At 44.2% G+C, this 15,503-nt stretch overlaps 1 protein-coding gene across 1 annotated transcript in view; it reads left to right on the top strand.

Moving 5' to 3' along the window:
* Window positions 1–367: 367 nt before the first annotated feature.
* LOC138510689 (vomeronasal type-2 receptor 26-like) overlaps window positions 368–15,503 on the top strand; it is a 338,579-nt gene continuing 323,443 nt past the window's right edge. The window contains exon 1 of the mRNA XM_069626464.1: window positions 368–513. Coding sequence (XP_069482565.1) covers window positions 368–513 — 146 coding nt within the window. The remainder of the gene's footprint in view (window positions 514–15,503) is intronic.

A 15,503-nucleotide genomic window follows, 5' to 3' on the forward strand; every position in this document is an offset into this window, starting at 1 on the left:
GTTTTAGGCAAGATCACTTGTCCTTCCTCATACTGCTCAGAGGACTTCTGATCAGTTATCTATTGCCTTAGTACCATGTGCGCCCAGCTTGTCCGCTCTGGTTCCTGACACATGTACTTTTTATGATCGCACCGAGGAGCCGCGAGTCTTGAATTGTCCGATTTGCACAATTCTCATGCTTCTCTCCTCTACACCTCTGATTCCTTCTCTGTCCGTGAGTGGAACCAGAGGCAAAAAACACCAAAGATCTGTGGAACACTTTGTCTTTTGAGGCCGCAAATTATACCGCCTCACTCCTGGTATTCTGTGATCCGTAAACAGTGCCGGTGCACTTCCAGAATCAGGCTCAATGTCAGCCTGCGGCGCAATGCCGGATGGTGATGAGCGCTGCAGCAATGATGCAGATTCTGTCTTTGGCTCTGGGGCGATTACAAGAGCTGGTGGGCCCAGAGGGGTACACGTTTATGGTCTGCCAGACTTGGTGATGCAAATTTTGTGTCGGCCAACAGTGATGTAGGTTCTGCTGGACAACGTTGGGGCCCGTTTTGCCCTTTCCCCTTTTTGGCAATCTTTTCAGGCTTTGTTTCAAGTTTCACTTCTTGCTCAGGCAGGTTTGGTGGCAGTTTACTGGCAGCAGTTTCTTTCGTTCCTGGGGCTGTTGTCTCTGTCTGGTCGTCTAGGTCAGGCAAGTCTTTCAGTGAAGTTGGGATCTTTTTGGCATGGGTGGCATGGATCCATGACTTCCGTCCATCCACCCGTATTACCGTCTGCGTTGCCAAGAGTACTTGATAGGGGCCGCGCCACCTGGGTGCTAACGATGACTTTCTTTCAAAAATGTTTAGCAGCACCCAGTCGCCTGGATCCAGCGCGTGCCCCGGACCGGTGTATCCCACTGGTAGAGCCTCCTGCACCTGCTGATGAATCAAACGCAATTTCTGCATTAAAAGGCCACAATAAGTACTAAGCACAAGATGTTCTAAATCGCTAAGTTGTTTTCGCTGAGGTGCGCACCAAAAATTTGCCAGCCTCCCCATTACGATTTTGTACGGGGAGAGCCCAGGTTTAGCCTGTACAGACGTATGCATGCATAATAGTGCTATTGGTAATGCATCCACCCAACTCAACCTGCTTCCTGCACATATCTTGCTTATTTTTGACTTCCGTTGTGCCTCTCCACAAGACCGGCCGAACTCGGATGCCTTGAACTCTGGAATCTCTCATCAATCTGAAGACCGCTCATATCTGTCACACCACTGTGCCCACAAAGGGCCTCATCACGACTTGGGCGGTAATGGTAATGCTATTAGCACGGGCTGTATTAGCCCTACCGCCGAACTCCCCGGCGCTAATAGCGCCGGATCAAGAGTTCGGCGGTAATGCCAATCCCCATTCCCCATTGAGCCCATTCCCCATTGGGCTCAATGGGGAAATTTCGCGCTAATACCGCCGGCGGATTTCCCGCCGTCGGTAACAGCGCAAATTTTCGGCGGATTTCCCCCCAGCTCAGAGCTGGGGAGAAATCCGCCGAAGTCCTGCTTTGGCGGACCCTTAAATCCGGCGGTAATAGCACTACCGCCGGATTTAAGGGTTACCGCCAAAGTCGTGATGAGGCCCAAAATGTGGACCATTATCTGACCATAGGACACAGGGCAGGCCAAAACGGGAAAAATATTCTTTAAGCATTACTTTTGCCGTACTCATCGCTGTGCAGTCTTTTAAGGGATACGCCTCCACCCATTTGCTGAATGCACAGATCACCACTAAGGCATACTTCAAGTTTTGGCATCTCTTTGGCATCTCTCCATCTCTATGAAATCAAAATGGATTACTTCAAAAGGCATAGAGGGCGGGCCAAAACTGCCTACCAGAGTCACTGTCCCCTTTCCTACATTGTGTTGTAAACACGTGATACAGTTCTGCACCAACCTCTCTGCATTCTTCTTTATGTTTAGATTCTGCCATACTGTGGATAGGTGCACAGATGTGGGTAGGGCTGTGGGCCATTGTGACCATCACATTTACATAGGAATTTGGCAACATCCAGTTTTTAGTTTTCTTGTCCCCCCAACAACCATCCAGATCTAACTCAGCAGCGCCCTCAGCCCACCCTTGTATTTCATCGGCTGTGGCTTCGGCCTACATTTCTTTGACAGTGGCAATTCAATCTTCTATCATACAGGGTACTTCCCAGTCTGGACTGTCATCATTTTATTACTAAAATCAGTGGCAGTTTGTTTCGCAATTTTGTCTCTCCCACTTTACATGTTACTTTTTTATGTGCCTCGCATTTCACTATTGCTAAGCGCTTTGGAAACATAAGTGCAGACAGCAATCGTACAATCAAAGGGCCATGTTGAATTCTGGGCCCATGTGATGTCAAGAAACCCCTCTCTGCCCAGAGTCAACCAAAGTTATGAACCACCCCAAAAACATACTATCAGTATATACATTCACATTCAAATTTTCAGAAATCTCACAGGCTCTGGTCAGTGCTATTATTTCTGCGGCTTGTGCCGAGTTATAGGGGATTATTTTGCTTTCTACAATGCTCTCTAGGGTTGTGATAGCGTAGGCGGCAGTTGACGTGCCATCAGGTAATTTGAAACAAGAGCCATCACAAAATAACTCTCCATCTGTGGGGTGTGTGTCAAATCAACCCTCCCCTTCGTTTTTTCTTCAGTAACCATTAAACAATCATGGGGGGGTGAATCGTTGTCACCAATTTCTTCTATGGGTAATGGCATTAATTCTGCAGGATTCAAAGCGCTACACCTCATAATTTGGATATGGGGCGCGAATAGGATTATCTCATATCTTGGCAGTCTAGCAGAGGTGAGGTGTTGCGTCTGTGTCCTATTTAATAGAACTTCTATGGCATGTGGCACCATCAGAATTGAAGTATGCCCCAATACCATTCCTTCGTTTGTTTCACTGACACAGCAGCCGCTGTGACAGATCGCAAACATCGTGGTAGTGCGCGCGCTACAGGGTCCAGCGCAGAAGAAAAATAGCCGCACAGCCTATTTCTTCCACTTTGTTCCTGTGTCAAAACCGCCAATGCACATCCTTCACTCTTGCACACAAACAGTCTAAAAACCTTCTCATAATTCGGTGTGCCTAAAACTGGAGCAGAACACAATGCAGTTTTCAATTGATCAAATGCTCTCTGACATTCCTCATCCCACTGTAAAGGCATAACCACATCCTTCTTAGTCAAGTTCACCATTGGCTTTGCAATCAACGCAAAATTACCGATCCATTGTCGGCAATACAAAGCCATGCCTATTATAGCTCTGACTCCTTTCTGTGTCTTTGGAATAGGCATACAAGAAATACTTTCTCTGCACTCTGGCGTTAGCCTTCTCCCTTCTTTCGAAAGTAGGTAGCCCAAATAAGCCACCTCCTTTCGATTATATTGGAATTTCTTCAAACTAGCTTTATGGCCATGTGCCGCTAGCTGTGACAATATTAATACAGTGCTTTCTTTGCAAATCTCCTCTGTGTCAGCAGCTAACAACAGTTTGTCTATGTATTGCAAGAGTACGCAGCCCACTGGTAATTCTAGCATGTCTAGCTGCTCTTTTAATGCTCTACTGTAAATACTCAGACTTTCCGTGTATCCTTGTGGAATGCGCGTGAATGTAAATGATCGTCCTCCTAATGTGAACGCGAACAAATATCTACTGTCCTTGTCCACCGGAATGCTAAAGAAAGCATTTTTTAAATCAATTACACTAAAGTATTCCGCAGAGGCAGTTATCATTGTCAATATTGTAGTTACATCTGGGACCAAAGGAAATTGGGGATCTACTACCTTGTTCAGCGCGCGTAAATCAATTATGAAACGGTATGGTACTTCATTACCTCACTTCTTATAAACTGGAAGAATCGGGCTGTTGCATGTACTGCCTGTAATTTCTTCAATCACCCGTAATTTCACCAAATTTTTAACAATACTCTTCAATCCTTTCTCACCATCAGCTGAAATTTTGTACTGAGGAATTTGCAGCATTGTAACACCTTCTTTCAAAATGATCTTTACTGGCTCTATTTTCAAGCATCCTACATCGTTATCATGCATCGCCCATATACAGGTTGGCACTTTACTTAACTCTCCTGGTAACGCTTCAGACATAAATTCTGACACAGGGGTCTCTTGTGGCCAAATCGTCAGGAACACCCCGTCTGCCGTGCAATGTATAACTGCACCTAATTTTTTCAACAAATTTAATCCCAACAGGTTCTCACCACAATTCTCTGTCAGGAGAAATGGACAATGCTCAGTGAATGGTTGGGACACGGGGTTAATGACCGGTGTACCTGCGAACCCTACAGAAGCATTATTTTGCCCTGACAGTGGTATCTCCGGAACCAAGTGATGGTCTATTGAACACTTTTGCGCTCCTGTATCTACAAGGAAGCGGTGCTCCTCATTCCCGAATCTCATTTCTACATAGGGTCCTTTCTGATTCACGGGAATAGACACTGGTTCCGACCCCTGCCGTGGGCTGTCCAATTGGGGAATTAACACATCGTCCGATGTGTAGTCGCTGCTATTACTGTAATACGTGTTTGGCTGTGTATCAAAAATATTCCCATTTCTCCCTCTGTTTCCTCCACCCTGATCACTGTTCTGTTGGTTTTTCTGGCCCTGATTCTGGTTAGGAGCACATTGGTGTTGAGCTTGGTTTTGATTACCTTCATTATTATGGTGCAGAATACTATTTCTATTCGGGCCATTCGATTCTTGGTGCCCTTTGTGCTGTCTTCTCTGGCCAAATCTATTTCTATTCTGCAGATGTGGACATTTTGCTCGCCAGTGTCCTTCCTCCTTGCAGTACGCACACTGATTTTGTCCCACTGACCCCCCATGCATATTATTCGAATTACTCCTTCCCTGTGCGTTCCCTCTCCCTTTATTGTGTCCGCTCACTTGCTGCAGTAGCACCTTGTATTCAAATCTACCCTATCCTTCACCTCTTTCTCTTTCTCCACGTTCACCCTGTTCTCATAATACTGGGCCATGTGTAATACCTCGCCCAGCATTTTTGCTTGCCATGCACTTTCTGGCGTCAATATCATATTTTGAATTGGAAGTATTAACCCCCTCACATATTTAGCAACAAATAACCTTCTCCCCGCTTCTGAGCTCACATCCTGCCCACTGAAGTCTATAAATACTTCCTCGAACCTGTTAAAATAGTCTGTTGCTATCTCATCCTTGCCCTGCATACATACAGTCAATTTGTCCCACTGGATTCTTTTTTCTGGAACTATTTCTTTTAATTTCCGTATTATGCGTGCTGGTAATTCTGTCATGTGTGCTCCCGGTGTCCGCCCAACCACTTTATTCCTGTCCTCTGTTACCAAATCCGCCCATGTGGTGCCAAAAGCCGCTGCGTCATCCACCTTTTTTATCTGCTTCCATATGTCTGCTGGCAGGATAACTGGGAATATCAAATCTATATCACCCATGGTAAGCACAGATGATTGCAAGCAGGACTGTACTTCTTTGTAAAACCCTGCAGGGTTCTTTCTTATATCGGGAATCGTCCGTTTTATGTTGTTCACCTCCTGTCTGCAAAAGTGGACATGCACATATTGGGCTGTATAATGGGCTGGCGTTACCTGCGCCGCTACGGTGCCTGCTGCGGGAATCTCTACTTTGGGCAAAAAGGTAGGTGGGACCTCTCTCATAGGAAATGCCCCACTCACTGTCCCTCCCCCTTCTCTCATGTGTAACAATATTCCCAGATCAAGCGATAGGGCTGTTTCTCCTGTACCTCGCTCAAATACTCTTCTATATACTGCTATTATTTCGGGAGGGCTAGCCTTGTCGTTCTTTATATCCTTATCTATTAAATGTTCAGCCATCGACTGCAATGCTTTCCTTTTCATAGGCATGGAATATTCATCAAATATCTCATGGATGTCCATTGTGGGGATACTGGGATTCGACATCCATTTTAACACCTCTCGTATACATACCTTCAATTTGTCGCACCTCTGTACTGACGGCATTGAATGTCGTCGTTGTATATATGGTTCTACCGCTTCCTTCCTATCTCTCCTGATATCCTTACTCCTATACCCAGGTGCAGTAAACATTTCAGCATAATCACTATCCAATTCATCTTTAAGCTCAAAAAGTCCATATACATGTTCCCTTAGTTTGTCATCTTTTTCTCTACAGCGTGCTAATGCATTCAAATCTAACAATCGCTGTGGCGGTAATCTCCCAATTAACTGTTTCAATTTCCCCACCAAATATTCACCCATACATTCCAACACTACCTGTCTTTCGTTATTTCTTCGGAGACCATACATCGGGGCCAATGCTGACGTCCCGTCATTCCCGTCTATGTACATTTCTGTCTGTTGCTGCAATTCCACCTTCCTTTCCTTGCTGATCGCGCTGCGAGTTACCCTTGTGCATCCACCTTGTTCAGTCCCGCCTCTCGCCCCCACAGTTTCAACTTCAACCCCGGGAGGGACGGACGGTCCCGAGTCTGTAGCCAGGGCGGGAGGTGCGGATGGGACAACAGGAATGGGAAGTGTCTGCTGTGGGCCTTGCTGGCTACTGGGAGGTGCTACGTGTGCAGTCTGTGGCTGTGGGAGGGTTTGGAGGGTTTGAGTTACGGGAAGGGCTTGAGTTATGGGAGGGAGAGTTTGGACTATGGGAGGGGCTTGCGCAATGGTTACTGGGTGTTTGTGTTCGCCTCTGACCTTGGGCTTGGTTTTGTATGGATCAATATGTTTTCTATCAATTCATCTGCTATGTGCAATTCCCATTGTGGGTATATTTTTTCTATGTTCACTTGGTCGCGTCTATCTGACCTCCTTAGACACTCCGTCCACTCCTCCTCTTCCTTTTCTTCCGCTACTTCATTTCTCGATTTATGCCTGCGTGCATGCTTCGCTCTACTTCTAAATCGGAGCATTGCTTCCCTTCTCCAGTCCTTAATAGTATCAAATTCTGCGGGACGCGCTTGCTTCCTTATCAACACCCTTTCCAGGTGTCTATTCTCGCTATCTCAAAACTCCCATTTATCGGCCACTGATGGTCCTGTTGCTTTCTGGTTTGCCTATGCCAAGTCTCACAGAATATTATCGCTCCCACACCATATTTTGCATACGCCGGCGTTCCCCCAGGTGGTGCACTTTGGCCATCTTCCAAAGATTGTCTTCCGCAGCGGAAAAGTCCCGCTAGAGTGGACAATACCCCAGGCATGTTTTCAACCTCCCCTTGGTTAATCAACCTTACCCTGGGTGTTTGATTTTGCAAAGTCAACTCTCAACCAATATCAGGGTTACTTCGAATCGGGGAATGACTCACCTGATAAATCAAATTGTCCTCCAGGACACAAATCGTCCGTACACTGACGCAACCAATGATGTTGTGTCTGCATTTCTTGGCTTCTGCCTCGTTTCGGGACCCTCGCCTCCTTGTTCTCTTGCCGGATACGTCGATCAGGGATCAGATGTGTGCAGATCTGCAAAGGAATCTCTCTCATCACTTCTACAGGGCGCCCCGAACACTTCTTGATCCCGGCTCAATCGTACCATCCTCGCCGTTCTCCGCCTTTACTCAATTACAAAGTACACGATGGAACAAGGGGGGGAGGGTCCCTATTCGGGCACCATCTTGAAAGGGGCCCTTAGGGGTCCCTCGCGTTGTGGAAACAAGGCAAATCACCACACACGAAAGATACACCAGAGATGAGGGTTGTATTCCCAAAGCTAGCGTTTATTGGAAAGCAAATAGTCTCAGTTGGCCAACTCGGTCTCACGCCCCGCGATGTGTATCTCTAGACCTCGAGGGATGCAAGAGAGCGAATTATGTACATCACTTCTACAGGGCGCCCCGAACACCTCTTGATCCCGGCTCAATCGTACAATCCTCGCTGTTCTCCACCTTTACTCAATTACAAAGTACACGATGGAACAAGGGGGGGAGGGTCCCTATTCGGGCACCATCTTGAAAGGGGCCCTTAGGGGTCCCTCGCGTTGTGGAAACAAGGCAAATCACCACACACGAAAGATACGCCAGACATGAGGGTTGTATTCCCAAAGCTAGCGTTTATTGGAAAGCAAATAGTCTCAGTTGGCCAACTCAGTCTCACGCCCCGCGATGTGTATCTCTAGACCTCGAGGGATGCAAGAGAGCGAATTATGTACATCAGTTACATATATACAAAATGCATATCATACAATCAGCTATGACATGTTCAACATGGATGATGGACACTTTCGACAATTATGACACCTTCAAATATCTATTCTAGTAACAATATGCAATTTTGCAAGTGCGGAGGCATCTTTTTGTTGTTGAACAGAACACAGTGCTTCTGTTCTTGGAAGCGAGCTACATACGGGGGAGAGTCACATTCCAGACCTTGCTATCTATGAGGTGCTATTCGTGTCCTGGGAGCCGACACGCTCTACAGGGCTCAGTAAAGGGGGGCCATAAGAAGAGCATAATTCAGGCCTTTTGCCGCTTTATTCTAACATATTCTACCATATAACGAGACTGGCTGGCAGCTGTGAAATGATTAAATGCCCTGCGGCTCTACTTCAAGGCTACATTCGGGAGGGAGCCGGGCATTCCTTCCTGGCGCTGACTACTTATTAGCCTCGCGGCCCTGCAGCCTTGTCCTTTCACGTTCAGACAACAATATTAACAGTCGAGCAGTGTAAGCAGAAAATGTGCTGCGAAGCAATTCGAACAGAAAGCAATGAGCAATTTGTTAGAAAACAAAATGTCGATCCTTGTTACAACAAAAATGGCCGTTCATCGGTAAATTCGGAAACCCGTATTCCTACCGTATCGTACATGAGACGGTTGGCCCATGGCCACCAAAATACGTTTGCCGCCAATCATGAGAGGTATCCATTTTTATAGACTGACAGGAACAGACAAACAATATTAAACTATATTAACTAATTAAACTAACTATGAAAAACCTATACAACCTAATTAAACTATCAAAAACAATATTAACTAACTAAACTAAAATCAAAAACCAAAAATGGCCACATAAAAACCTCCATGGGCTCAACGCCTGCACACCACGAACTGTGTGGGAGATATCTCATCGTCGGAGTCTGCCTTTTCCTGAAAAGGTGGATGTGGCACAGGAGCCTGACCACGCCTAGGCGCAGCTTGCCCCTCGTCGGCAGCAAGTCTGTCTATCTAAACCTAAATCTACAGATGGGGCAAGCTATGACCATCAAATAATAATAATGCAGTCCAAGTTGGTCTTGTCAGAATCAAAGGGCCTATACTAAAAAACCTACTGCCAATCGTTACCATTAATTTACAAATAGTGTTGGGTAGTGTTCTTGAAAAAGAAAGAAGTGTTTAGAAAATGATATGTCAGGATATTCAGGCCGTTGGCCATCCTTCCCCACGTTTTGAGCACAGGGCGAGGCGGTTCACTCGAGCAAATCACACAATGTGGCTTCTGCGGCACAAGGATACAGTTCCATTACCTGCATCAGGACGTTCTGTGTCAAGGTCTCTTTACTTCTTAAAAAGTTTCTTGATTCAGAGGGCCTGATGCATAAAAAACAAGATGCAAAAGTTATTTTCCTTTCTATTTAATTTGGGTGTTCACCCTGGGTCCCCCTCAGCTGCGCTCAGATCCCTGTCAATTTACTCCCTCACCCAGGCTCAGACGAATTGCAAAATACATTAAACCATTGAAGACTTTCGAATGTGCACTGGGTTTAGCTTGACCCGTTGCAGGACCACTTCAATCTCAAGATTCCCTTTTTCTCACACTTAGCATTAGTTGGATACCTAACAGAGACTTTCATAGGAGGACCCATGTGGTGCCGGACTACTCTAGTCTGCGTGTATCTTTTCTTGGCCGCCCAAAGTTCAGTCACTGCTTTGGTTTCCAATTATATTTGCATCGCTGGTCACATATGTCTCACATACCATTCTCTTAGACATCTTCATACAATATTGTTCTTGCAACTCTGGTTCAAAACACAGGCTGGTTTGGTATCAGTCCCTCCGACTCACCGGCTGTGCTGTCTTTACTGATGGTGCTTTGTTGTAGGAGCCAAGGACAGTACCACGGCGGAAATTGCTCAACCCTGCCTTGGTTATCGTCGCAGGAGAGCCCTGGGTACCTCCAACACACTGTACATGTTTGACAGCTTTAGTTCCTGGTCTTAGGTTTCTTACTTTGCAAGGTTCATGAAAGTAATTGCCTTCAAAGGTCAAGGACACTTCCCTCCTTGCAACCCTCTCTGGTCTTGCCGTTGTTCTCCTCGTATTAAACTGCCATCTTGGAACTGCTGTCTCCTCGTGTGTTTTACCTCGCTCATAGTGTGCTTTCATACTCTGCCTTTTATCCGTGTGGGGAAGTGTGATGGAAGTCAGGTGTGTGTAATGATCAGTAACTGCCTGACCTTGCCTGATCATTGTAATGGGACATGTCAGGTATACGTCTCTGGTGTTAGTCTGTTGTCGCTCATAGTGAGCTGTCCGTCAGAAAGTGTTTGTGTCAGGAAAGGGGGGGGGGGGGTGGAATTCCTAATAGGATGGGGAAAAGGTGTTACAGGGAAGAGGATACCACATCTCACAACCCAGTGTCCCACTTCCATTCCACGAAGACCCCTCATCCAGCTGATACTCCAGCACTGGTCTACCCCAGGAACTGGATCCAAAAGCGATGGTCGTTTCCTGGCCACCTGGATGACAGATCCCCAGGGACTAGCGGGTGAGACACCTTCAGGTTTCTCTCAATGTCCATTTGTACACTGGGCAGTTTGTTTGCGTGAAAGGAATATTTGGTTTAAAGTTTGTAGAGACGTTTTTCTATAAGGGTTTCTTTTGCCATAATGGTGTCTCCTACCATTTCATACCCTTGGCTATTACTATCTATGGCAATTGGGTTGTTTTGTTCTTGTTTATCTGCCTCTTCATTGAAATATGGTTCTGTGCTGCTTGTGTGAATCCTATCACCTTCACAGAAGTTTGAAAAGGTATCCATATTGATATTTCCCATGTTTAGAAGTATTTTTTGTAATTTAATGACTATTTTAGTTAGTGGATTCATTCTGTTTATAATTAATATAATCAACTTTCTCTTTAGTAGAAAAGTTCTGTCAATCAGAGCTTTGAGGATTAGTCTGCTGCTGTTGTTTTTAAGGGCAGATTGTGACTTTTTAGCTATCTTTATAAGATTGTGAAGAACTCTACGCTGGAAACATTTTTGTAAAATACATTTTTTTGAATGCTTTACTGTGGCATTGGTAGATATAGTGATAGGTTCATTAGTAGGTCTGCTTCTGTTTGTACATCCTTTTGTACTTTTAGTTTTTGCAAGTGGGGGCCTATACATTGTTTTAGCGGTGGGTGACTAGATGGCTTTTTTATTTGTACCTGCTCTATCTTTCCTTTGTTTTCTGTGGAGTTGGTTTTTAGTATGTATTCTGTTCTGCCTGTTGGGAAAAATAAGTTTGGGTTAGTGATTAAGGGAATGGTTATGTGATGAATACGTAGGAACATTATGATATTTTTTAGGAAATCAGTGGTTGTTATAATGGTGTGAGTTAGTGCAAAGGTATGAGGTTTGTGTGCGTTTAATGGAAAATGGATGAGGAAGTGTGTGTATGTGTGCTAATGTGTGATAGTGATTTGGAATGCAATGAGTGCGAAACAAGTTGGGTTGGAATTAGGACCTCATGTGGATAGGGGTATGGGATAGTCAGGAAGTCAAATTGTGGTATAGAAGTTGATGAGAGATGGATGTGTGGTTAGCCAGAAAGGTATCAGTGGTTTATTGAATAAAGAGCAATGTTTAGATGGGAATAGAAAGAGCGTGAATGTTGCAATATAAGAAGTAAGAGTGAAATACAATGTTGTTGACTCGATAAGGATACTCTAGGCTAATATATAGTGAAAGTACATTGTTACAATTAGAGAGATATACATGCTATATTAAAATGTACTTACGTTGTACAATGTGAAGACTGTTCTTTCTTCGGTAGCTGTCTTTATAAATCTTTTTTACTGTAATTGTAAAAGTAAGTTAGTGGTTATATATGGTAATGTTGATTGTACATTTAGTAAGAGAGGTTGTTATTTATGAAGGTAGGAGGAGTTGTTGGGAAAAAGAGTTAATAAAGTTGTGGTAGGGGTGGTGTAGTAAAGTATGTTAACTATGTTGTTAGAAGAATTGTGTATGAGTAGTGCTTTGTGGGACATTTCAAGGAACAGGGCAAAAATGAGTGTGTAAAAAAGGTTCATATCTAGGTTATTGTTGTGCTGGTGATTTTAATAGGAACAGTGCTGTGTTTGTGGTGCAATGTATTTGTAATGTGTTGCATTGTTTTAAAAGAATAGGGAAACTGTGGCCTAGTGGTAATGCAATGGCAGATTGAAGTGGCAGCAGTGTTTGGTGTCTTATAATAGTGGTCGGGAAAGAACAGTACCTTACATTTAAGGCGAAGTGTTGTATATAGATACTTGGGCAGTATACACATATGTGTGAGACGGTGAAGAATGGTGGCACTAAAAGGGATGTAATGAGAGAGGTTGGAAAGTGTGACATGTATATGGAATGAAAAATGGAAAATGCTGACCGTTTAAAAAGGTTTCTTTTTAGTAGCATTTTGTTGAAAGTAAAAAAATGCACATGTGCATTTATAGCAGCTCTATGTGTAACTTTTTTCTAAAAGGAAGGAAAAGAAGATGGAAAAGATGTGAAGAACATTTGTACGTGGCACTTGGTGTGCGGAAGTTTAATATGTTGGCAGTACATGCATACTTGCCAACATGATCCTTTCCGCGGTTTTCGCGGCAATACATTGCAGCGTTTTTTTGCTTTCTTAATAACTTTTTCATTTTTTAACATATCTTTCCCAATATTTCCAGTCTGCAAGTCAAAAGTTATTAGCAATACAATTCTAGGGTTTCCTATTGAACTTGATACTCAACTTAACTATAGTGCAGTGGCCGCTGCATATATATATATATATATATATATATATATATATATATATATATATATATATATATATATATATATATATATATATATATATCACATGGCCACGATAGTGGCCATGTAGTTATGGTTAAGTTGGTGTTTCCATAGGAAGAGCACTTTTTGGGGGGCTTATAACTTCGCTCCCCCTGGACGAATCCTCACCAAACTTTGCAAAAAAGTATATGGCCCACTCTGAGTTTGGTGAGGATTCGTCCAGGGGGGGGAAAGTTACAGGGGGGGTCCCAAAACTTTTTTTTTTCCATAGACTGAATGGGAAAAAACTTGTGCACGGCTACAGCCAGAACCGCTGGACGGATTTACACCAAATTTGCGGCAGGAGCGGCGGCCTGGTCCCGAAAGCGTGCTTTTGCAAATTTGGTGTAAATCCGTCCAGAATTTTTTTTTAAAAATGACCAAAACGTTAGGCAAAAAAATGTGTGATATCTGTGTTCGCTTCGCGGACGGACTTTCCTGTTCGCTCCGCGGACAGCACCCCGATTGGCCCATGGCCTTGCGTCATGTCCGCGGACATGCGATGTGTTCGCTGATTGGACGGCGAGGGGCGTGGAGCGCGTCAGATTTTCTGTGGCGCCCGCCATCTTGTATTTGCCGTCGACCGCGTACAGCGCAGTGAAACGTGGATAAAAGATTGTATTTAGTGCCGTGTGTTGGTGTGTAAGAGTGTTTGGGGAGGGTGGGGGAGTATGAGATAGGTTCAATGTTTTGTTTTTTTATGTGCTAGACGTTTTGTTGCATTCGATTTGTCCGCAGAGAACACAGCTGTTCTGACATTTTATAAATAAACTAAATGGTGGGGTGTTTAGAGGACAGAGTATGTGTCATTTTTGTTTGCAAGGAAGGTAAAAATGAGCTATGAACACTTGTGGTGTACTTAATTGTTCGTAAATACACAAACTGGGGGTGTCCTCAGGACGCTGTCCGTATTGTAATCTGTCTAGTTGAATGTGTTCTAAGAACACTCGCGGTGTCCCGAAATGGTTGCAATTACACAAAATGGGGGTGTTCTGAGAACGTTGTTTGTATTGTTCGTTGTCAGGGTGAAAGTGTTTTAAGACCACTCCTCTTGTCCGCTAATAGTACAATTTCCTATGGGAGTCAACCGACTTTTTGTCCACTAAAGAAACGATAAATCCGGCTGGTGTGCACCGACATTATGTGATAATCATATGACTGGCGCTATTGACCTGGCTGACTTGCTTTTGCGACACTAAATCATATCTCCCGCCCCTAAGCCTGATATTATCAAAGCATTCATATTCCCTGCCTCTCTCCGTGACGTTACAGGGTGCGTCATCAAACGCGCCCAGTCCTTTGCAGTCCTAAGTGACTTTACACAGAACCCGGAAGATAACACATATTACGTCACAACACAGCGCGCCACAATTCGGAATATGAAACAAGGATTTAAAAGCAAACAGCAAGATTGTGAATTTTGTAAAGTACATTTATTTCACATGAAATGTTTAGTGAATATTCAGCGATTTGCTATTGTCTCTGCTGTCGATCAGCAAAAGTTTATTTTGAGCCACGCGTTGTTCCTTTGCGGTAGATAGGCTGTTGGTTTATGATAAAAGCAGTAAATGGTCGCTCTGATAATCGAAAGGTTGCTCCAACAACGAGCCATTAGACCACCCTATTGGTTGGTATGTTGTTTGTAGCCGCTAGTACTGCGTAAGGGCATATTGGTCCTTGGCGATTGTCCCATAAAATGGTGAGGGTCATGAAGTTGCATATTTGGACCTGCACCTGGCAGTTGAAGACCACATCCGCTGGAGTCTGTAAATCGTGACATAGGCAAAATGGGGCCACATACCTGTTTTAAAAAACATAAATTAGTCTCACCAGCCGATCTTCATTAAAAATCATCATTTTATTTATTAGGGCGTGAAACTATTTGCTATCGAAGATAGTGCAACAAAGTATGTTAATAATAAAATAATAATATTTTCCCATTCATATAGCGCTAAGAACCGTGAGGTATCTAAGCGGTGCTTATTATTAACCACGTTGTGTGATGCTCATTTATCGACCACGGAAGGACGAAAGGCTGAGTTTGGCCTTGCCAGGATTTGAACTTGCGTTAGCAAGCTGCGCACGGATGTCAAAGCGAGCGTTGTACTCGCTGTACCACTTGACAGGCTACAGTGAAGTGGCACAGTGAGTAGAGCGCTTGACCGCCTATAGATCGGTTAAATTATTTCTATTAACCCACCCTGTGTCGTCTGCCTTTTTCAGAGCCCTCTAAACGACAGGGGATCAATTCGGCGGTGATAGTGCGCGGTAGAAAACATTATGCCACTTTCAACGAACAAGTTCAACTTGAGCGGTCTTTAATTCTATGCTATTGTAATTATATTTGGTATAAAATAATCTAAAGGGTTACTTACAGTACAATTGCAATTTCCATTGTCTACGAGTAGTGCAGTCCCAAAATACGATTCTGCATGTGCGAACAATCTTTCGCATAGTGATATA

This window comes from Ambystoma mexicanum, chromosome 6p (assembly GCF_040938575.1).
Source record: "Ambystoma mexicanum isolate Mex_15411 chromosome 6p, UKY_AmexF1_1, whole genome shotgun sequence".
Lineage (NCBI taxonomy): Eukaryota > Metazoa > Chordata > Amphibia > Caudata > Ambystomatidae > Ambystoma > Ambystoma mexicanum.